The sequence below is a fragment of the Malaya genurostris genome, chromosome 3 (assembly GCF_030247185.1).
Source record: "Malaya genurostris strain Urasoe2022 chromosome 3, Malgen_1.1, whole genome shotgun sequence".
NCBI lineage: Eukaryota > Metazoa > Arthropoda > Insecta > Diptera > Culicidae > Malaya > Malaya genurostris.
In genome coordinates, this window is record NC_080572.1 from 273,316,647 (window position 1) to 273,342,029 (window position 25,383).

General features: G+C 36.3%; 2 protein-coding genes across 7 annotated transcripts in view; one reads left to right on the plus strand and one right to left on the minus strand.

Moving 5' to 3' along the window:
- The window catches only part of LOC131437880 (diuretic hormone receptor-like), a 122,935-nt gene extending 115,378 nt beyond the window's left edge, over positions 1-7,557 (plus strand). The window contains exons 11-13 of one of the 4 annotated variants that reach the window (XM_058607524.1): positions 522-678; positions 6,977-7,078; positions 7,132-7,557. In XM_058607524.1, the coding sequence (XP_058463507.1) occupies positions 522-678; positions 6,977-7,000 (181 nt within the window). In that variant the 3' untranslated portion in view covers positions 7,001-7,078; positions 7,132-7,557. Of the gene's footprint in view, positions 1-521; positions 679-6,976 lie in introns of those variants that run through there. The other 3 variants (XM_058607525.1, XM_058607527.1, XM_058607526.1) reach the window with 3 other exon arrangements.
- A 9,451-nt stretch (positions 7,558-17,008) lies between these two features.
- Positions 17,009-25,383, minus strand: part of LOC131437877 (ionotropic receptor 75a-like) — a 36,889-nt gene continuing 28,514 nt past the window's right edge. For all 3 annotated transcript variants that reach the window (XM_058607517.1, XM_058607519.1, XM_058607518.1), the window contains exons 4-7: positions 18,858-19,771; positions 18,475-18,793; positions 17,756-18,414; positions 17,009-17,697 (exon numbers count right to left, since the gene is read on the minus strand). In XM_058607517.1, coding sequence (XP_058463500.1) covers positions 17,436-17,697; positions 17,756-18,414; positions 18,475-18,793; positions 18,858-19,537 — 1,920 coding nt within the window. In that variant the 5' untranslated portion in view covers positions 19,538-19,771 and the 3' untranslated portion in view covers positions 17,009-17,435. The remainder of the gene's footprint in view (positions 17,698-17,755; positions 18,415-18,474; positions 18,794-18,857; positions 19,772-25,383) is intronic.

The window sequence follows — 25,383 nt, forward strand, 5'->3', positions numbered from 1 at the left end:
TAAAATTCGTATTTTGTTATTGCAAAACAATTTCATTTTACTCAACAAACTGTTTTTTTTTCCTCCATCCCTTTGAGTTGACAACGGACGGGGCAGTATAATAGGACAATATGACGTAGACTCTGTGTGGCTCAGCTCCACTTGCACGTAGTCGACAGATAATGCCTAGCAAAAGCAAACATAGTTCACCAGAGTAAAATGCAACTCTCCACAAAATAATACTCCGTAAATGTGACACGAGTGATAGAACCAACCAGAAAGCTAAATAATTTCAAAGCAATTTGAAGAGATTCACATATAGTATTTTTCATCAAAATAGTAAAATAAATAAAACTGCCAAGATTAGTACACAGACTGTGACCTTAAATTTCATCATGACACACAACAAGCAACTGATTCTGCATACGGCTCTATCCATTCTCTATGCTGACGCAAATTCAATGTTTTATTTTGATGAGAAAAACAAGGATGCTTCTGTACGAAAATATCAACGTTTCGATACTTGTTTACTTTCTCCGCAGGCCTCTAACCTACAGCAAACGGGAAAGCTGTGCTTCCTCGGCTACGACGACCACCCTACTGGGACCTCCGGCTAGCTATTCTAGCGTTCTGCGAGGATCCAACGGTGCTCTGCATCTGCACACAGCGGCACCCAGGGCTGTCAGTCCTCTGATACAGGTGAGTTACTGAGTTCGATATCGACGACCGGCAGTGTCTTGTTATTTCGAATATTAAATGTTCTTCCTATTGAAGAATTTAACTGGGTGTTTGGCAAGATATGGAGTGATGCTGATGGTGATGCTCTCGGCATTCCCAATGGAGTTTAAGTGATTTTTGACGATTGCTGGGCATTCACTAGATGTCTGTTGATGGCCAGCTAGTTATCAGTTTAAAAGCCAATTTAACTGAATTCGACATCAAAACGAAAACACAATTCAATTTGTCATGTTGACAGAAGTAATATAATATCATCTAGCATTCTATATTATTTTTTCTTTTCCGGAACAATCAAAACGCTGTAAATATGCTGTAAGCGAAGCAACCCTTGAAATAATGAAGCGATCGCTGACATGAAATTTTTCATTCATTCCCATTAAGACGTTCGAAGCAAACGGTCACTAGAAATAAATTGTTCTTACCAGTTTTTAACTTTCATTCCGACCGGTCATTTCATCATATTCGAAACCAGCATAATCTACCTTTATTTCTTAAAATTAGCATTTGTTTCTTGCAAGATAAATAGAAAGTATTAACAAATTTCGCCAATCTTTCGGACGAACAGTAAAAACTATTTCCTTTACTTTGCATGTAAGTTGGGAAACGCAAAATTCTCAGAAGAGTGAAACAGCATATAAAAAAAAACCTTTGTTAATCTGTCTAGTGGTGTGATAATGTCTTTCTTTTTCTTCAAAACAGTCTCATAAAAATATTCTTCATCTTTTTATTAAATAATTTATGACACTAATTTGGATTCTTTTTTGACACCAATTGATTCAGATTGATTCGAGTGGTTCACAAAAGCATGCTTCAGTGTTTATGTCACATAGTAGGCATAATTTTTCCAATCAAGCGCTTGACATTTGTGTCGCCTATTTGTATGAGAAGAGTGATGCTAATCTACCCAAGTAGCAATTAAAACTTGTTATAAAAGGCATGTTTCACAATTGCTTCATATCGGTTATTTTTGTTAGATATGTTAGACAAATAATTCAACACGTTTTTGTAAGGGATGTAAAATTCATTCATATTACTGCATGTGAAACCAACTCAAAAACCTGAATGGATTAAGTTCCACATTTGGTTTTTCAACTGACTACGATCATTTGGGCAGTTTCGATTCCGGTTTTTACTAAGCAAATATTACTGTTGTGAAACATATGAAACAAGAAACTTATTGCACATCATACAAGAAAAGTGCGCTTTCTAATCGCATTATCGTTGCGAGAAGAGTTAATAAATTCAATACTAGAACAATGTATGCTACTTGGGTAAAAACCTTTTTTAATCCATAAGGTGGTGTAATGGTGCCTTTCTCATATTACTTATGTTTTCAAAAACATCACTAGAAGATTATGTAAAGATTTTTTTCCAAACTTAAAAAAAATCAAAGACTTTTTTTGGTAAAAACTATCATTACCTTTTCGAATTGTAAACAACTATGTCAAGTTCATTTAGATTTAAATGTGGCAACCCTGCACGCTATACAAAATTGAACAAAGCACGCTGTGTGCTAGGCGGTGGTGTTTTCTTCTTCTTCCGTACCAGCACTTACCGATGCGTACCGATTTTTAAAAGTTTTGATACTCATTGCCCTATAATTTCGGAACCGGAAGTCGAATCTGGATGAAATTGCACAGCATCTTTTAAGACGCTGAGAGCTTTAATTTGAATCATGATTAGTGAAAATCGGTTTAACCATTGCTGAGAAATCGAAGTGAGTTCCGGTTTTGGAGCTTTTCGTAATTATTTCCGGTGCGTCTGGAAGCAGAAACTGGGCACTAGTAGTCCTAAAGTAGATTTATATATCCACCAACTAACAAGGTCTGCCAATTAGATGAACTTACCAGTAAATTTTATAAAAATGTGCACCTTATAAATGAAATTGAAAGTTTTTACTTATCGCACTGCAATTCCGGAACCGAAAGTCGGTTCTGGATCAACTTTTCGGGGACTTTAAAGACTTTCAAGACCTTTCATTTGCATCTTAGTTTGTAAAAATCGGTTTAGAAATTTCGGAAAAAATTGAATGCGCATTTTCTCATAGATTTGCACATATTGCCTTGTAATTCCGGAACCGGAAGTCGGCTCGGTATAAAATTCAATAGCGATCTATGGGACCGAAGACCGTATGGGACCGTTTCATTTGAATCTAAGTTTGTGAAAATCGGTTCAGTCATCTCAGAGAAAATCGAGCGACATTATTTGTCACATATAGACATACATACATATACACACACATAGACATTTGCTCAGTTCGTCGAGCTGAGCCGAATGGTATACGACATTAGGTCGAATGGTATATAACGCTATGGGTCTCCGAGGTTCCATTCAAAGGTCGGTTTTATGTTTTTTTTAGACAATTAGAATTACAGATCCACTTTCAAATTACTTACTCACTTTCCTCAGAGATGGCGTGACCGATTCTTACAAACTTATAAACTATACAAAATTTTTGAATTTCATTTGGATCCGACTTCCGGTTCCGAAATTACCAGATAAAAAGTGTGAAATTTCAAGCAGTTACACAGAGCAGTAATGCAAAATACGGAAAAATGGGGGCTCTAATCAGTTCCAATCGATCGGCCTCGTCAGTTGACGGCCAAACGTATCCATTCCGGCTAAAGCAGTCCACGGCTTCCGGTTCCGGACACACCGGAAATTGTGATCACAAACTTTAAAATGAAACGAACTCACTTTTCTCAGCGATGCCTTGGCCGATTTTAATAAACTTAATATCAAATGAAAGATTTTTGATTCCATACTTAACTCTTGAATTTCATCTGAAACTGACTTCCGATTCCGAAACTACAAGGGGATGAGTGTGAAAAATTTCAAACCGTCTTGTAATGTGCACCGGTACGAACATGTGCGGGTACGGAAGAATAAAACACAACAACGCCTCTACGAACGAAGTACGCTGTGTGCGGTGTTCGATTTCGTACACGTGGTAAAGAAAATAGGAATCAACACCGATGCTCGATTTTGAAAACACAAGCGAATCCATCGGCAGTGAGCACACATGAGCCCGAAGAACGAATGTCTGTTACCGGTGTGTGATTTTTGTTGAATACGGTGCTGAGCTGGAGACCCGAAAGAAAGAAAGAAAGATAGATTCAAGTTTATTTGAAAAGATATTTGCATCGGTACTGCATGCTTCGCGATGTATTTGCATTTTTCAATCAATTCAATTCAATATCAATGAAAACTGTGAATAATATTTACATACATACTGTGACCAAAATTGATTGAAAATCCAATAACAAAGTAGGTTTTAGGCAACTGATTCAAAAATATTACCCTGTTTAGCTTAAATTTCACATGCAAAAGTAACGAAAGTGCAGAATTTCGCTTTGTTTAATCGAAGTAGAGTAAACCAAACAACTGGAATTAAAACAAAATTTATTGTTAGTGGGTATTGAAAAAAAACTTCCTTAAAACTAGCTAGTAAAATCTTCTAGCATGCAGAACTTATTAGCTTATAACCAAACAAACTAACCGTGACTGAACCGGTCGAGCTTTAATTCAAATAATTGTCTTATTATCCTATTGAATGAGATTGGATTTTATCCAGATCCGACTTCCAGGATAATGAAAGATAAAAATGCTTAACTTTCATACAGTTGATGACACAAAAAAGTACGAAATTTTCGAAGTAGATCGTGAGACGATTTGAACTTGTAGGCCTCGCTAAAACTTACTGCAACTGTGACAGTCTCCCGATTCTCGTTCCGGAAACGGTTAAACATCTTTCAAGATGCACATCTATGGAGCGTAGTATTTCTCAAAAATTTACATTCAAGAACATGTAAAATTGTGTGATTTGAAAACTACATGAGTTTAAATCGATTAAAATAAAAAAAAGCAAAAGATCGATAGCAGCAGCGCGACTTGAACCGATAAACATTCGAGTGACCCTGTGATTTTACATCTTATTAGATGCACCTAAATGAAGCATCGCAGCTCACGCAAATTTACGTGCAAGAACATTTTATTTGGTGTGTAAAATTCCATGACATGAGATTCATTGAAATAAAAACAAAGAAATAATGGTAGCGACCGCTATGACTTGAACCGAGAATCATTGGATCACAAAGTACGTCCATTAATCGACTGAGCCACAGAAGCACACATCTGTTTGGCTGGTAAAAGGTGCATTTAAATGCATACAGCCGCACCAGCTAGCAGAATGCAAGTTATAGTCGAAACCATTAAAATTCATGCTAATCCAACATTGAGTCATTACAAATGAAATTTTCCGTCATTTTACAAATTTGATCTTTATGAATTACATCGTGTGAGGAATTATGTCATCTGTAAAATAGTTCAAATTCTTTTTGGTTTGTTGGTTTGGTCTTTTACCAGAACCGCGCAAGAAGAAGCAATTTGAACTTAGTGACGGCGACTTTACGTCAAACCAATAATAATAATAGTAATAATAAATAGTTTTCCCTGTTTTCAAGCGATCATCACAGTTTCCCCTAACGGAGACGACAGTTTTGTATACATAAATTCACAGTTGTCATAAAATTTCAACTCTTCAATGTGTGTGTTCGATGTAAATAAAACTGCTCTCTAGAATCTGCATCAAACCGACTTGCAGTGCTGTAAAACTTCATTCAATTCAATTGAAATCGAATGTGTGTGCGCACTGACGATCAGTCTACTGCAGTAAACTTCACATTCTAACACACAACCTTCACTGCCGCACCGAATGGGCATCATCCAGTCCTTTATTCGTTTCTCTTTCTGCCGAAGCTCAGTTTAATCAGTCAGTTTTTCTCTTGAAGTAACAAAATATCTCTTACAATTAAATGAGAGAGCGGCCTTTAAGTTAGCGTCATGTAAACATTCGAATTGGTTCAAAATAATGGATGAAAGGTAAACCAGTCACTAAAACTGAAATATCAATTACTAAACTTTCATTTTTAATATTTCGAAACTCATCTCAAAACAGTTCAAACAGTCGAAATTGTCGATTTTAACTTGCTGGTTATAATTGAAAACTCAAATGAAAATCGCCAACCTCTGTTTATCATTATGGTCGGAGAGAGTTTTGTGCTATCGAGTTAATGTTTATGCCTATTCATCCGCACTTGCTCGCTACCCACAGTGAAGACAATGAAACAGGTAGACTACTCGGCACTACAAACTGGGAGCTTCGGCAACCAAAGTGAAATTTATGACAAGGGATATGCTGACAGTAAACGACCATGAATTTCGTTTTCATCTAATAGTATTCGATTGAAAAGAAGTTTTGTCGCATTGGCGACTGGTTGTTGTCAATGTTGTTCGATACTAAGTTCCCAGCCGGAACTGGCATGCTTATGGATTTGTGTTGTGCGCGGTTTGATCATGAAGTGCGGATTTCAAACCAAACAGTCCTTTTCAGGTCATCCAAAATTCTGAAAGAACTATCTCCAACAAATAATTCGTATAAACAAAAATTAGTTTTTATGGAGCACAAATAAACTGCTGTCTAAATATTCAAAACAAGTTTTAGAAATCAGAAGTAATTTTTGACAATAGTTGTGTGTAGCCCTAGTTCGAACATCTCCTTTAGGGCTCTCCTCTGTAGTTGTTTCAATTTGTTTTGCATAAATATTCTACAAGGGGCTGTGACCCACCAAGCGATAGAGACTTATTGTCTTTCTCCAGATAGGAATAGATTCACTGAGTTCCTACTTCCATGTCGTAAAAAGCCCCAGTTGCAGGAGTTTTCTTCTTCCCCCTGTGCAAAGCACGTTTTGAGAATAGTAAACCATTTGTTGGCCCGGATCGAGAGACCAATTCGATTCAAAGTTGATTTTTTAAAAAGGCGGGTGTAAAATCGTTGTAACTCGGAAACTGTTTAAAGTGTCCAAAACGAAGCACTTTTTATTTTTAAATATTCACAAAACAAAAGTTCGTTTTTTACTCAGGAATTTTAAAATTATTAAAAAAACTAAAATTTTATCATCCCATTCGGTGTTTATTTGAAGTGTGTCAGTTCTAGAGTCTTACGAAAAATGTGAGTCGTACTTTATTCCTAATTGCGACAGATAGCTTTATTCTCTGTTTTGCTTCGCAGTTGTAACGGAGAACACAAATGATATTCGATGAAAAATACTGTCAGTCGTAATTAAGAAAGTACCTGACGTGCCACTGAGCTGTTTTAAGCGTTTGATGTTTTATCATTTTTCATTTAATAGATAGAAGGTAGTTTTCTGTAAATTTGAGTATCCATTACATGTAATACTTTCTTTTTAATCTCTTCCAGGGACTCGACGAGAACACTGTTTGAACTTCAGAGGAACTGTTCTTGCTGTCCTCGTGAATGAACAACAACAAAAAAACGATATTTCGCCTATTTGTACAACGCGTAAGCCATCACATCCACCGAAAAGGCCAATCTCAACTGATTTTTTCTTCCAGCGGTGCGCTTAACTGAACTTTCACCTTATGTATATAAATCTGAACTTAGCAAATGAAAAGGATCTGTTATGTTGTGTAGGTTAAATAGTTTCAAAGATAAAAAAATGCTGACTGCTAGATTGTTTACCGATTAACAACATTGATGTTTTATGTAGTACATGCATAAATCAAATTTGACTGCAATTTTGTTTTGAAAAAAAAAATTGTCGAAAAAAATGATATTAAAATCCAATTGTCACGAATGTTCCAAAGTTTACTAACCAAAATGGACACAGACTCTTGAAATAGTTACAAAACCACAATACAAAAAAAAACAATGCTCTATCGATGTACTTCAACCGAACTTGTAAATTCGCTGTTAAACTCTCCATGTGCTTTCTAGCTATTTTTTGAAAAATAAAATATGACTCAAAACTAGTTGTGTTCAATAGTTTCATATAACTCGAAATCACATAGACATTCAATAGTTTAATAAAGTGTTTAACTATGATTGATATTTCCAGATTGCAATCACTTCTTCACTACCGGCTACATCGAAACTCTAATAATCTAATTCAAATCCAGCATGTGCCGTCTACTGACCGTCCAACGGGGGCCTGCAGCGAACCTACATCAAACATCAATCATCAAAACGCATTTCCACAGCTGCTGCAGTTCGCTGTGTTCGATTTTACTTCCGTGTCGGTGCACTTCCATCGCCAGCACCGGCTGCTTTCAGTGGCGTAAAGGGAACCTTATTCGAAGTACAATTTTCATTTCTGCCACCACCACCACCACAGGACACCGGCTTCCGCTGGGAACCAAGCTCTTTGTCCTGCGATTGCAACCGAGCCGCTTCCGTCTCATCACCCGGAATTTCTGCATCCACCGGTGGTTGGCCCTCTTCCGGGTGGTCGTTTTTGTTGGCCACACCAGTGATGATTTCGGTGTCGATTTCGATTTCGTCATCCCCATCGTCGCCGTCGTCGTCGTCGTCGTCTGAGAAAGGACGTTTCGTTGGGGTTAGCTGATGTTTGGTTAGGATGCTGAAGCGTTTGTTTGATCCGAGATCAATAACTACGGGGAAGACTTGTGGAAAGAGAAAAGCGTGTTTTTCTGAGTATCTTATTTTTCTAACTTAAATTCGAATAAGGAAGCAAAAAAATTAGTGATTCAATTCCGCGTTACATTTCGCCAATTTTGACACGCCAATATTGCGATTGTGGAAATTATGAGTATTCTGAACTTCCAACCTTGGCGACCACAAGTACACAAACAAGTCGGTGGTGGTTTCATCGTGGTTGAGGGAATCGTTGAGGCACTGGTGGGAAACTGAAGAGAGTGTACCGGTATGGGAACAACTGTTTAAAAACAATTAAAGTTTGAAATTTGTTATTTCACTACAGCATTGTGAAGGAAACAGATTTGCCAGAAAGTAGGCGCCCGGCAGTTTGTGTACAATTCTCGAAAGCCATATAGTAGGCCGTTTCCTACCAAAGTGACAGTCCGTTCAAACTTACCCGGAGTGGAACAGCATGGTCGATAGCAACGATTGACGGCGACGTATTTGCTGCAGTAATTCCGCAGACCGTAATCGTCCATGGCAAATACGTGCCGGCCAAGATCCAGGACTGCACCGTGCAACTGCGGCGGATACGATGGCCACTCACCGCGGGATGCGTAGTGACAAAGTATGTCTGATACAAATATTAGTGCATGAACATTCGAGTGTCCTAACCGGGAATGGTCCTAAGCCTAACTTACACGGAAGCTTCAGCAGTCCAACAAAAGCACTGGTCCGATCGTTTGGTTTCGGGAAAATTATTGTACCCGTTCCAGGGCGAAAACCGCTGGTCCCGATGTCACCAACACCACCGAAATCTCCAATTCCCGGAGACGGCACTGACAGCGATGGTTTCACGAAGAACGTTGCCAAACTGAAGCGGCTGGAAACCGTCAGGAGAAAACTCAATAAATATATTCTCCAAATATTTCCAACCATTTTTATTCGCGAGAAAATTATCGAAATAACTGAGCTAGTCCTATCTGCGTTTTCCGTGTCCACTCCGATTGGTCAAAGGAAGCGAACTAAACTGTCGTCCAACATAATCGTGATAATAAACATAATTCATAATGTTTATGTTTCGTCATATGTACCTGCGTCCAGCGAAATGGGTCACATTATGGACTTGTTGCGTGAATTAATATGTCTGTTGGATTGTGAAATAAATCCATTAAACTCATTTGTTTCGACACGACATCACTCTAGTCTATCGATGGCAGATGTGGAAATGTAGAAGACTCAATGAAAATGTAATAAGGAATAAGGAATAAGGAATAAGGAATAAGGAATAAGGAATAAGGAATAAGGAATAAGGAATAAGGAATAAGGAATAAGGAATAAGGAATAAGGAATAAGGAATAAGGAATAAGGAATAAGGAATAAGGAATAAGGAATAAGGAATAAGGAATAAGGAATAAGGAATAAGGAATAAGGAATAAGGAATAAGGAATAAGGAATAAGGAATAAGGAATAAGGAATAAGGAATAAGGAATAAGGAATAAGGAATAAGGAATAAGGAATAAGGAATAAGGAATAAGGAATAAGGAATAAGGAATAAGGAATAAGGAATAAGGAATAAGGAATAAGGAATAAGGAATAAGGAATAAGGAATAAGGAATAAGGAATAAGGAATAAGGAATAAGGAATAAGGAATAAGGAATAAGGAATAAGGAATAAGGAATAAGGAATAAGGAATAAGGAATAAGGAATAAGGAATAAGGAATAAGGAATAAGGAATAAGGAATAAGGAATAAGGAATAAGGAATAAGGAATAAGGAATAAGGAATAAGGAATAAGGAATAAGGAATAAGGAATAAGGAATAAGGAATAAGGAATAAGGAATAAGGAATAAGGAATAAGGAATAAGGAATAAGGAATAAGGAATAAGGAATAAGGAATAAGGAATAAGGAATAAGGAATAAGGAATAAGGAATAAGGAATAAGGAATAAGGAATAAGGAATAAGGAATAAGGAATAAGGAATAAGGAATAAGGAATAAGGAATAAGGAATAAGGAATAAGGAATAAGGAATAAGGAATAAGGAATAAGGAATAAGGAATAAGGAATAAGGAATAAGGAATAAGGAATAAGGAATAAGGAATAAGGAATAAGGAATAAGGAATAAGGAATAAGGAATAAGGAATAAGGAATAAGGAATAAGGAATAAGGAATAAGGAATAAGGAATAAGGAATAAGGAATAAGGAATAAGGAATAAGGAATAAGGAATAAGGAATAAGGAATAAGGAATAAGGAATAAGGAATAAGGAATAAGGAATAAGGAATAAGGAAAAAGGGATAAGGAATAAGGAATAAGGAATAAGGAATAAGGAATAAGGAATAAGGAATAAGGAATAAGGAATAAGGAATAAGGAATAAGGAATAAGGAATAAGGAATAAGGAATAAGGAATAAGGAATAAGGAATAAGGAATAAGGAATAAGGAATAAGGAATAAGAAATAAGGAATAAGGAATAAGGAATAAGGAATAAGGAATAAGGAATAAGGAATAAGGAATAAGGAATAAGGAATAAGGAATAAGGAATAAGGAATAAGGAATAAGGAATAAGGAATAAGGAATAAGGAATAAGGAATAAGGAATAAGGAATAAGGAATAAGGAATAAGGAATAAGGAATAAGGAATAAGGAATAAGGAATAAGGAATAAGGAATAAGGAATAAGGAATAAGGAATAAGGAATAAGGAATAAGGAATAAGGAATAAGGAATAAGGAATAAGGAATAAGGAATAAGGAATAAGGAATAAGGAATAAGGAATAAGGAATAAGGAATAAGGAATAAGGAATAAGGAATAAGGAATAAGGAATAAGGAATAAGGAATAAGGAATAAGGAATAAGGAATAAGGAATAAGGAATAAGGAATAAGGAATAAGGAATAAGGAATAAGGAATAAGGAATAAGGAATAAGGAATAAGGAATAAGGAATAAGGAATAAGGAATAAGGAATAAGGAATAAGGAATAAGGAATAAGGAATAAGGAATAAGGAATAAGGAATAAGGAATAAGGAATAAGGAATAAGGAATAAGGAATAAGGAATAAGGAATAAGGAATAAGGAATAAGGAATAAGGAATAAGGAATAAGGAATAAGGAAAAAGGAATAAGGAATAAGGAATAAGGAATAAGGAATAAGGAATAAGGAATAAGGAATAAGGAATAAGGAATAAGGAATAAGGAATAAGGAATAAGGAATAAGGAATAAGGAATAAGGAATAAGGAATAAGGAATAAGGAATAAGGAATAAGGAATAAGGAATAAGGAATAAGGAATAAGGAATAAGGAATAAGGAATAAGGAATAAGGAATAAGGAATAAGGAATAAGGAATAAGGAATAAGGAATAAGGAATAAGGAATAAGGAATAAGGAATAAGGAATAAGGAATAAGGAATAAGAAATAAGGAATAAGGAATAAGGAATAAGGAATAAGGAATAAGGAATAAGGAATAAGGAATAAGGAATAAGGAATAAGGAATAAGGAATAAGGAATAAGGAATAAGGAATAAGGAATAAGGAATAAGGAATAAGGAATAAGGAATAAGGAATAAGGAATAAGGAATAAGGAATAAGGAATAAGGAATAAGGAATAAGGAATAAGGAATAAGGAATAAGGAATAAGGAATAAGGAATAAGGAATAAGGAATAAGGAATAAGGAATAAGGAATAAGGAATAAGGAATAAGGAATAAGGAATAAGGAATAAGGAATAAGGAATAAGGAATAAGGAATAAGGAATAAGGAATAAGGAATAAGTTATATGAAATTAAGAGTAAGCTAGCACCTCCTTCACTGCCAGCTATAAACATCAATACCTTTGGATACCTCGGCAGCACCAGTTGGCTGCCAGAACCGATGTTCGAAACAAAATGACATAAATCTTTTGCCCGTCTTCTAGTAATCCGCTCATTTTACGCGAAGTAGAAGTATTCTACAGTTAATAAGTGTTTATTTTGAAAAATATAGGTAGTTATAAACTTCTAAATATCTCCAGTAGAACTAGTTCAACGATGCTCCAACCAGAATATGGCATTTTTCATTGATCCGTTGTGTGAAACCATCGCCCTTATTCTGAATAACGACGTATTGTTTTTTCGATCGAATGTGGCTCGATTGAATCATAGCTACCTTTGATTTTGCTTTATGGGTTAATACGTTATGGGGAATACTAATGAAATACGAGGGCAAAAACGATACGACATTATTCAGAATAAGGGCGCATGAATCATCAATCATAGATGTTTTCAATAGAAATTTTGTGGTTTCAATTATGCTAAGTGGAAAGCTCAACATAAGGATTTCAAATCGATTCAGTTTTGTCTCCAAATCGATCAAAAGGAAACGGGTTTGAATCTCTTTTTTGCGCATTCAAAATATTCAATATTAAATGTATATAAACATTAACGAAGAAGAAATTCTTTATTTTGAGTTAAAGGAACTCAAATTTTTTTTTTATATTTCAAGTATAAATACTCAAATTTTGACAGTTTTGTCTCTCAACTCAAAAAATTAATAGATAGGTGTTAACTCAACTTTAGATTATATGTTTTTTTATGAATTTGAGTGGTGTGTCAATTTTGATTTCACGCGTTTTTTTTATAACGGCCAATAAGCCATCCATCAACATTCACTTTGAAGAGTAATTTCGAATGACTCGGCGCTCACTGAGAGTAAGACATAATAGTAAACGGCAGAGAAAAGTTTTCACTTTCGTCTGGTGGTAAATTAGATACTCTATTATTCATAGTTCGCCTGCAATTTCTTTCGAAACTGGAAGCGGCTTATTAGCCGTTATAAAAAAAAATCGCGTGATTTTTGCTCAATAAGGATTTAAGACACTAACAAAAATATACTGAACATATTTACCAGATGCCAGATATTTTCATTGGAAATCTGTATTGCTTTGTATTAAAAATCTGTATTTATCTGTACTCACAATGAAATTTCTACAATAAAATGATACTAAACGATGCTATTCCAATAGATTAAGGTTATACCTAGAATAACAGATTCAATGAGCATTCATTCTTCATATCTTCGTAAGTCATTGTCGCGCTCACAAGAAAATTCATCGATAGTTTTCTTACCTAGTTTAAAAATGTCGACTTCATAAATTGACGTGGAACTCCAACGTTCAACATTCAACGTCAAGTCAGGTCATACAACTATTAGTCGGACAATAAAGTTTCATGATGCCATGACTTTCTTGAATATCCGTTCAAATTGATATGAAATTATAAATGTATTTCAGTGTCCATCATCAAATATCTGCACAATAAATCTTAATTTGAATTTGTGATTTACCTTTGTTTTATCTCGTCACTGCAATCAAACACTAACACATAGCTCTGGTGGAAAAGTTTAATTTCCGCCTTACTTTTTGCGAAATCTGTATCAAACTTAGGAAATCTGTGTTCTGTATTAGTCTGTATGCGCATGTAAATATCTGTATAAAACATATAAATCTGTATAAATGGCATCCCTGATATCTACACAATAGTAAGTTTTATTTACTCAACGTTTGTGTAATATTTACTCAATTTCATGTCGAATACGGTTCATTTAATTGTAGCTTATTGAACGAAACTCTCGATGTTTTGTGGGTTTACACTAAGTTTATTGATAACAATGGACCGAGTAATGAATTTTTACTCACTGTTCGTTTCTGAGTCTTTGATCAAACAGATCGACATTGATATATACAGGGTCCGGCACTCGAAGTGTAACCAACTTCAGACCTTCGAGCCTGGCGTCAAGGTAAATGCGACATATTATCGGGAAAGTATTCTGGAGGTTGCTTTGAAGCCGTGGGCAGACAAACATTTCGGTGGCAGACCATGGACGTTTCAGCAGGACTCGGCACCGTCTCACAAAGCTCGAGTGAACCAAGAATGGCTGAAAAACAACGTTCCGAACTTCATCACGTCCACACAATGGCTCTCGAATTCACCAGATGCGAATCCAATGGATTATTCTCTTTGGGCCATTTTGGAGAGCAAAGTCCGAACTAAAAGATACACCAGTCTGGAGGCGAGTGGGCCTAAATACCTGCAAGTCACATTCGGGCAGCTTGCGATTCGTTTTTTGACCGTCTCAAGGCCTCAACTGATGCCACCTAAACTCTACACCCTAGGTAGAGGAATGGAATGGCCTTTTTGCCTTTTTTTTACTGGAAACCTGTAAATTTCAACAGTTTATGCAAGAATTCTCGGAAGAGCTGGCCATTTACAAGTTCTTAATATCCAAAATGATTTAAAATTACTATTTATGTATTCAGTTATACCTTCTGATAAAAATTTACCCGAACTGAATTTAAAAAATCAACTTTTTTTAGATTTTAGTACCTCTATTTACTATCGCCTTCAAAATAGGCTCCTTTTGAAACAATACAAGCATCCTAGTGGCCAATCCAATTTTCCATACACTCGCCATAGACCTCGGCCGGGATGACTTTCAATTCCTTCATCGAATTACTTTTTATGTCCTGTTTATGTCCGTTTCCCGAAGTGGATATTTCAGTTTTGGAAATAGAAACTAATTACAGGGGGCCAATTTTGGCGAATATGGCGGCTGAGCGATTACTTTTGTGTCGTGAATGGTAAAAAGTTCAGTCACAATCATGCTGGAATGCGACAGCTCATTTCCATGGTGTAAAATTCGTGAATTTTCTGCCCACAAATCCGGTTGTTTCCGTCGAATTGCTTCGCGTAGACGTCTCAAAACACCCAAGTAGTACTTTTTATTGACCGTTTCGCCCGTCGGAACGAATTCATGGTAAACAACACCGCGGTACTCGGAGAAAACGATGAGCATCACCTTGATTTTTGACCGATTTTGACGTTTTTTTTTTCTTCGATCACACGTCTGCAACATGTTTAATGATTCCGTAGCCGAAATTCTATTTGAAACAGTAAATTTGAAGTAAACTCGTTGTTCAATTTTTTTTCCCATGTTAAAAATGGCCAGACAAATTTTTCGTGTCATAAACAAACAGCGGCCAAACCCACACTAATTGATATATTCCGCTCAAACTTAACAGGAATGTCAACGAAGATTGTACCAACCAAAGAAAAAAAAATTACCGTTTGTGGGAAGTGGAAACATATATTGGAGAAGCCAAATGAATGACAAACTTACAGAAAAGATGATTTTTTTGGAAAAAGATACGCTCAGAGACAGGAAACGAACTTGCGTTCTAATGCATTAGGTGCATACGCACTATCATTTCGCCACCCTAAGCCATGTGATAGACACAGCTCTAAAACACGTCCTACTCAGTGCTTGAGCGGAAAATAGGTATATAACGAGAAAACTAGTGTTTGATTAACAGAGAAGATGTTTGAATGTATGGTACCGGTCGTGAGACGGCTAGGATGTAGACCATGTTCGATGTAGGTTTTATCATGTCTAGTCGTGTTTTAGAGCTGTTTCTATCACAAGGCTTAGGGTGGCAAAATGATAGCGCGTATGCACGGAATGCATTAGAACGCAGGGTCGAGTCCTGTCTCTGAGCGTATCTTTTTCCAAAAAAATCATCTCTTCTGTATGTTTTTCATTCATTTGGCTTCTCCAATATATGGTTTCACTCAGTCATTGCAAAAACTGAACTTAGTTATGGCGACTTTAATCAAATCATTGATTTTAATTTGTTGTGCGAAAACTAACGTTTATTTAAAATTAAGCATTATACCATTTTTCAAATGCCGGGAAATAACAAATGAAATATTCAAAATAAATGGTACTTGATCGTTAAACATTCTAATAGTCGTAAACAAACATTGAAATATTTTCTGTTTAAAACAACATTGGTCCGAAGGAACCTAACCTTACCCAAACTCCCACATTTCTTAAGATTTTCCATGTTTAATCGTAGTTTACACTAAAAAAAGTAGTAGTAATCACTTTAAAATCGATTTTCTTCTACTCCGAGTTTACTTTTATTGCTGATATATATTTGTACTACTGAAAAAACCAAAAAAAAAAATAGTTGCAAATCACTATTGCCAATATGAACATTTTCGGAAGAACCCTCCATTTCTTGGTTCCATTTTTCTTCGGCAGGTGTCGCTACCGGCAATTCAGTTTTGAGACAATATGCCAATCAGTTGTAGTTCTGATTCTGAAGTCCGCATTGATTCGGATTTCCTACTGAATTCCACACGGAATTCTGGAAGAAAATATTCAAAATTATAAAAATAAGAAGTCAAGTATTTTTATTTTCTGTGAAACGAAGAGAATCCGCTTGGATGGTACTCCGGTTGCCAGCAGATATCTGACTAAAGTCCAATTGCTGTCAAAATAGCGTAGGCAAATTTGTGAATTCTATTGTTGCTAGAGTCTTGTAGATTCGCATTTTTCTTCATTTCATAGAATAACAACAACGGAACAAAAAATAAAAGAACCGATTGAGGTCGCGACACCCACTTTCGCTAGATAATACAGTAAAAATCAAAGTAAAACATAATTCGATCCCTTCACGATTCATAAATAAAATTGTTTCGCTTCATTGCGTCCAGTGCATTCGCTTGTTTAACCTTAATACTTCCAATGTAATAAGCCTAGGATTGACCTATCTAGGTCAGACAATCGTTACTAAAGTGGCTTTCGTTGTAGCATCATTACTGACTGTAGCCCTCATTACGAGTTGCAGGGATTATTGGAGGAGCGATGGTAGTCGCATTTTATTGCTCCCTTTCTACTTGTTTCCCTTATTATCGTTAGTTGTGAAGCAATTGCAATCGATTGGATTGGCAATCTACTTCTAGTTACCTGAAAGTTACAAGATATGAAAATTGTAGTTCAAATTTATCAGGACAAACCAATCAAATATTGAAGCAAATGAATTTATTATGTTCTTCTTTACATGATGATAACATAGTTGAAAAATAACAGTCTCGGCAGACATTTACCGTAAACATGTTTCAAACTTTCTTCTAACTTATCTCTCCGTGCAGCAACCGAAGGGGCAATATCTGCCAGTCTACGTAATATATGAACAAACTATCTCTTCGGTGCTCCGGGCAATGGAGCAAATGCATTTACAGCGTTTATTAAATTACAAACATTGCTTGATGGCGACCTGTTGCGTGCAAAACATAACCGTTACTACTGTCGAATGGGGAATCGTTCAGAACTTCTCACGTAGTAGGCCTTTGATTTCGATTAAATGAAAGTGACATATTCCCCAGTCAATTTGTTCAACCGGGGTATGTTATCTCGTTTAGAGTGTTACTTTGCATTTTAAATAAAACTAATCAATTCACGTAAGCTAATTGAGACACTGGTCGAAAGGGTCTCCAATCGTGGTATCGATTCATGATTTTAACGAAAATCATTTCGGCCACAAAAATTACCGCAGATAGACCAGCACCCCACACGATCACCAGGATAGCGGGTTCCGTATCAACTAAACTGACTGGTACAAATCTACCTCCACCTCCGGTACACTTTGGTTTTTTAGTGTACAGGTTGGAGTTCTCCCTATATTGGATTCCGTGCTCGTTCAGTCGAAACAACCTGAAGTAAACAGAGGAAAACGTTGATTCCATAAACAATTCTGCAAACATGAAATTACCCAATTTTGACATGTTCCTTGTAAGCCGAATCCTTCTGGATCGCATAGTACGGATCGATTACCTGCAGGTATTGAATCTCCTGCAGACCACATTTCTCATCCTCCTGGTAGGTTTCGCTGATGACCTTGTATCCGACTCCCTGCTCCACATGGAACGCATACAGACCCCGTCGAATCTGATCGATCCCTTGCTCAAGCGTTACGAAGTTTTCCGATCCGGACGGTTGACGAATCTTCCGCTCGTAAATCGCTTGCCGTGTCGATTCCGTTGCGTGCGAGAAATAGTGCCGATTGAATACCGTATCGTGAACACCGAACTTCAACCGAGACGCCAGCAGATCTTCCAGTGTACGAATCTTCGTCGATGGGCTCTGCAGTAGGGCGACGATGTTGGCCGAGTAGCACCCATACAGGAACATCAGAACGGTAAATGCTATCAACGTAATGGTACGTGCCGAGAAACTTCGTGGTAGACTTGACGAACCCTGCTGACAGGTTGCACCGTAGATCATCAGTAGCGTGTCCCTGAAAGTCGGCTGCAGAATCGAGGGATCCCGGGAGTGTTTCCTAACCGACGAAAGATGAGTTTCTGCCATGGCAGTGATCAGTAGTAAGCCCGATGCCAGAAGAACTACTGCTCCGATACAGAGCCAAACGATCTAGATAAAAAAAAAGTTCTATGAATAACTTGACATTGTTGGATAGTCACGAAATCAAACGTCATCAAACGGTAAGAGGAACACATTTTCCGTGTAGGACAGCTTCGGTGATCGAAAGATGAACTTGGAACGAGTAGCGGATGTCATGGCAATGTACTCGATCACAGCGATCCGATCGACGGTGAAGAACAACGGAGAAGCTCCCAGGTCCGCTGTTCGATGTGACAATTCTCCGATCATGCCATCCCATCGTTTCGTAGAAGTATTGTAGTAACCCCAACTGGACACTACGGAGTAATTTACATGTGCGCCCAAGTACTCGATCAAGTGGTTTGTTAGGACATGGTTAACTTTAGTGATCGTATCAATGTGTTTATCTCTGTCAGTAGAATTACGAAACCTGCTGAACATTTTCGTTCAATGATAAACCAATAGTAACTTACTTGTAGTCAGTGAGATGATGTAACGTTTCGGGATTAGTAACGACCATCGAAGCACGCAGCGTATGTCCACGTAGGTTCAATCTACGGGTTGAAGTCACGGCTAAATTTCGCTCATCGATCAAACTTCCATTGATCCAAGTGCCGAACAATTCCACCACCAATGAGCTGGAGACTCCAGTTTTGTAGATTTGGTTGATCAAAAAATGATCTGTCCCTCGTTTAATAAATAGAAAAACTTCACTGCTAACCAAGACGGGAAGGTCGGCCAAACTTTGCACATAGAACTGCATTTGAGTGTCCTCGTCAGGTGGATCATCGTTCAGAAAAGCTGACCACAGAATCAGCCACCGATACTTGATGTAAAGCCATTTACCTACTGATTCCAGAAGTTCTATAGAATTGGGACAACTCAAATCAACTACCATAAAAATCTGATGCCGGTTGATGTCCTCTGGAAGTTGACTGATGTGATCATCAGTATACAAAGTGAGATACGATTCCTTGAACACACCGAAAAACTGCTTCCGAGTTGATTCCTCCCAGCAACCTACAATGGATAGCTGCAAAGGATGCCGAATAGTCTTCAGAAGACCTCGCAGAACTTCCGGTACGGTTGGATCAAATGCGGTGGTAATTGTGCAAAAGCACATTACCAACAGGACTGTTACTTCAGCTTTCATTTTCTCTTTGCTGTTGTAAAGTTAGTGGCCAGGTTTTTTATACCCATTGGATGCCGCTGTCCACCAGGCAGTGATTTGTGTTAGACAAATATAATCAGGACAAATCGTTTTCTCTAGCATCGGAAATGAACAATTTTAATTCTGTAGCATGTTTGCATAAAGCCCTTATTCACTGCGTTGAAAACTAGGGACTTTCATTTCTGAATGTCTTCAATACAATCGTGAATGCCGAATCTAAACGAAACGAAGGAAAAGTTTCCATTTGAAATTCTAAGTGAAATATTGCAAACAGTATTCACGTCACGTGTTCAGCCCTTCTTCTCTACTTACTACTCGTCTTCGCGTTGCTTTCTCAACCAAAAATTTAGTGATTCTGTTAGAATGTTTTTTGGCATTAAAAATGCCTTTCTCTTCACTCTTCAATTAAAAGCTTCAAAAATAGCCGCCTAACCTTTTTCTGTCCTAATTTTGAACGGTAACAACGTCGTTTCAGTATTTCAAAAGCAGACTATTGACAAATTGGTTAGAACTGACCGATGTTTACATGAACAAATCACAGCGGCCCAGAATGATGTCATCCTCTTGATTTTTCGTGTACGATCGTTGGTCTATACCAGGGGTTCCCAAACTATTTTGGGTCTTGGACCCCTTTACTAACATTAACTCAGACCCCCATCTACAAATTTCTTTTGAAAATTCATTTTCTTGCTTTTTTAATATTGATGTAAAATACTTACCAATTTCTGCGGATGGTCAAATAAACACAACTTTTTAGCGTAAATATCAAACAATAGGGGGTCGATTTCTAGACCTCGTCAACCCCCATAGTCAGTTTTCGTTTACGTCGACCCCCACAAAAAGGATATCGACCACTTTGGGAACCCCTGGTCTACACCTTGAATTTCATATAGTACCAGATATGTTTCGTTTGGCATAAGGCATAAGCATAGGCTTCGCGTCGTGCTTAACAAAATACCGCATCATTCTGCGTAGTATGAAATTTGGCATTTGGTCTCTGCTGGTTGCCTGTAAAGGAATCATGTAGCTTGTGTAGTGAGTGGATGACAAAATTGGGTTACATCCATTTGCTTACAGGATATCCGCTTTTGTGCTTTGCGTGAATGACGGAAGTCTGCTGCACATCGTGTTCCCACATACCAATAGATTTGCCTGGTAGATACACCTATGTAATTACTTTGATGCTTAGTAGCTAATAGTCAACAAGTTTTCTCTGGAACTCCGCTCTGAGATTCATGAATCAATCTGTATTCAAGAAGTACAATTGTAGGTCAACTAAACGGGCGTAGCGCTATCATTTTTCATTTGTATTTATTTTAAATCAATTCCAATTACGATTTTAAGACTATATCAGGATTCGGCGAAATGGCATTCGGTAAAATAGCCCATTCGCAAAAATGTCATTCGGAGAAATAACCCTTTCGGCGAAACGACTTTCGGCGAAAAGGCTTTCGGCGAAATTACCCTGATCCGAACAGCAATGCCAACCCTTTGGATTTATCCGTAGATCTACGGATTTATGTCTTTTGTACGAAATTATGGATCAGCATCCAAAAATCTAGGAATTTTGCAATATTTCTCCAGGAATCTCAAGATTTCGTTTTGTTTCTCCAGATATCTACGGAAAATAATTATTTTAATAGTTTCATTTCATTCTAGGAAGCTAGCCGTTATCGCTCATAACTTCAAGCAGTCAATTTCATTTACATATATTAATATGAGTAGACTTGAAATCAAATCTACAAATTTCAGCTCAGAGAAAAATGGCATCACTGCCGGTGAGCGAGGGGGTTTCATACAACACTGTGCTTACCGAGTAGAATCAGAATTAGGGTAATTTTAAACACTTCTAAGACCGTGAACAATTTCGCGGTTAAATTTTAACTTTTGGTTAAAATCTGACACTGGAGTGGTTATTTTGATGTTGTCAAAAATAACCCTGCTCGGAAGCATGGTTATTTTTGACAGATCAATGGTTATTTTCTGACACTAAAAAAAAATCTTGCAATGCAAATTCTAATATTAATTTCTTAGTTGAAATTATGTCCAGTGGAAAATAAACCCAAATAACTTTCCGTCAGTCAAATTTTGAAATGAGCCGCAGTTTTTGGTAAATTTAACTACTCGACAAAAAATAACCACTCAAGTGTCAGATTTCAACCAAAAGTTAAAACGACGACACGACCAGGCACTCCGAAGAAAAATCGGAATAAAAAGTGTTCGTGAGCGATTTACCGCCAGCTACCACAAATATAGCGACCCCTTGAAAATGATAAAAATAATCTTCTTGTACAACACTGTTCAAGTTGCTATGAACTAGTTACCAAGGAGCCCCATAGTAAATAAATAAACCATGATGACGAATAAAATCAAAACGATTTTCCCTAGTGGTTTCAAACTTCTGCAATATATATTAGTGAATGTTTTTGTTTGTGAAATTGTCCTAAGTTTCAACTACATCTGGATGCTGGATTACTCTGCGGGGGCAATTGAACAAGACAGAATACGTATTGGATCAGTTCCACACAAGGTTTAAAAGTCTTAATATTAATTTGGCGTTTTATTATGTCAGATCGTTTCAGAATACCAAATATGATTGGTCTATCGTTTTTAGATGAGCTTAGAATTTAGAAGTAGTTTGAATCGCATTGGAAATTTTGGCTATTTTCGCCACTTTAATATATTTTGGTCTGGCGTACATATTTCTGGACGTAATCGAAATGAAGTACATCATGTCTCAGAATTTTAAGGATTTTTCTTATTCATAAACATATTAGCTATGAATATGTACTTTATTTTGATTACAACCAAAAATATGAGCACTGGGCCAATATATATTAGAATGGCCAAATTACCTCCTTTGGCCAATTTGTTAGCAGTGAAAAGATCAGTTTTTGTCCCTATCGCGAAGGATCAAGATTAAATTACTCTAATAAAAATAAATTTAAAAAATTGGTCCCATGGATTTTTCGTAAAATTGAGTGATAAATTGGTTTCATTTTCATATGACTGTTTTGCTTGATTAGATACGAATTAGATCGGAGTTTTTACTTGTTTAAACACGCCCAGAAACTAATTCAGGGCAAACATTAATAATAACTCGATTAATATTTTCTTATAGAAAAGTGTCTGATGTTCGAATACCTCTTTATCGTCGATTGCGAAATTCGGTATGGTATCAGTAGATCTAATAAATTATGCACAACTCCGCTAGCGAAGATAAATCAAACGAATATTACCTAATACATGCCTACGTCAACTCTAATTTGTTTCTTATACCAATCTAAACCCATGTCAGATTTCTTTGAAAAATATAAGGTGGTCGATATAAGTATCACTTCGGAGCCCGGTTCACATAAACTGTACGATCCCCTAATGAATGGGTTTTCCTTACAAATGTTAGGTCTGCCCCGCAGCGAAACAACCATCGCTTTTAAAACATTTAGATTTAAATTCCTCTTTCAACTTCTATGAAAAGTTTAAGGTAAATAAATGTTACTACGGTAACGGTAGCTGTTATTCCAAAAACAACAGTTTTTCAGGCTGAGTTGCCAGTTACAAGCATTTTTCAAGCGATTTCATTTTGGCAGTTACTGAGGGGTAGTTAAATTTGTGATACAGTTTTTAAAAGCGAGTGGCAGGTCGTGTCGTCGGTTAAAATTAACCGCGAAATGGTTCACAGCCCTAATATTTCACGCAGAGAAATGGAGATTGTTTGAAATAACAAAACAGTTAGTAGAATTTTTATTATGATTTATGTTCATTTCAAGCTAGAATATGATTGTTTTGAACCAATTTCTCCCTTAAATATAAAAAAATGTTTATTTCTTGGTTTGAATCTAAACTTTGGTTTAACCAAACGAAACATTTATTTGCTCCCAATGATTTTTTTTTTGTTGAAATAAACTAACTATTTATTACATGTCAACCAAAGTTGAATTGACGTTATCGAAATATCCGTGTTGACTCTATCCTGCTGTATCTTTATTTCAAGAAATAAACAGGTTCAATTTATCTATGATCCTATTTGTGTACTGATAGAACTAAGTTTACTGTTTAAATGAACCGTAACAGTTTTATTTCTAATAAACAAGAGCATTTTTTCCCGAAAGTTTAATCCAGGGCATTTTTTTATCTCCCGCGGATAAAGTTTTATAAGTAACGTTTATCTGCTTCTATTATTACCTAGGGAATTTTCCATAATTGAAGCGTAGGTATTGATAATTGGGAATATTTGAAAATTGCATAACATTGTATAACACATTTTCTTTGCAAAAATATTTCTTGCAGAATCTATATTTTGACTGATGGAACACCGTTGGATACTATAAAAATTAAAAAACTAGGGCTTGATTATGATGCTATGTAAATAATTCGATCGTCTAGCGACAAAACGGCTAAAAGTCTTGAAAAATTGCAAAATTTAAAATAATTGTATATTAGGAAATTGAAAACAAATAAAAGTAGTATCAACAATTACTTTGTAAATTAGTTTGAATGAAATCATTTCATTCCTAAAATCAAACAAAAATATATGGTTTCAACAATCAAAAGCGTTAGTTGAAATAACTAATTTCAAGGAAATAATGCTCTTCTGTTAAAGTCATATATTTTTGTTTATTTTCAAGAATCAAATGATTTCTTCAAAACTAATATGCAAGGTAATTTTTATACTACTTTTATTTCAAAGCGAATTTTTTTAAACCATAGCTTTCATCTGGTATTGAGGAACATTAAAGACATTTTTATTATGGCTTCGTTATAATAGAAAAAGTAAACAAAAACGAGCTCTCACTCGCTTGTGAGGAATTCTGGCAACCGTCTGAAGGCTGGCTGCATTCCGGCTGCTGTCAAAATTGTCCAGGTGAAATTGCGTCATTATCTCGCCGTACGTGTCTTGTTTATTTCCCTCCTCTTTTTTTCTTTTTTTTTATTCGACTGCATTTGATATTCGTCAATCCCGCATGTACGTACAAAAAACGAATCTTGAGACGAGGTAAAGGAGATTGAAATATGGGTATGTTTGGTAGTGAGAAAGCAATGTTAATGGTAATAACATTTTCCATAGTTAATATATATATATATATATATATATATATATATATATATATATATATATATATATATATATATATATATATATATATATATATATATATATATATATATATATATATATATATATATATATATATGGAGGGCAATAACTTATTGCCTTTCATATGTATCTTTCATTTAAAAAATAAAACCAAGACGCTTAAAATGTAGAACGGATTCAAAACGGTTCTGCCAATCTTGTATGGCAAGAATCCGACAGAAAAGAACCGTTAATAACCGCTAGGCGAAATTCTCTACCGGAAACGGTTGTTGCATTGTTGCCAGACTTTTGCCGGATTTCTGGCAGGCAGACATGGCAGGCAGACATAGCCAGCCGTCTGGGGGAAATCTGCCGGCCGCGTACAAGTGGGCATTTGCTCAATTTATCACGAGACGACCCACGGAGAAAGCGTTTAGATCTTGTTGGGCGTAGAGCGTTGAGCGTTTGTTGGACGACATACTAAACGAAACTTCCGTTCACTTTGTTCGAACGGTTTGTTGTTGTTGTTTTCCTAAAAAAGAAGTGCGAAAATTTTATGTTTTCTTCATACGGAAAGAGAATGAATTGTTATTCTACGTAAAGTAGAAGTATTCTACAGGAATGTATTGTTAAAAAAACAGAAACATCCAAAATTCTCCAGTGAAACTATTCAAATGGGGATCCAATTTCTCATATTGAAAATGGCTCAACAATAGACTTCTGTATGCTAAATTTGTTGAACAAAATCGAC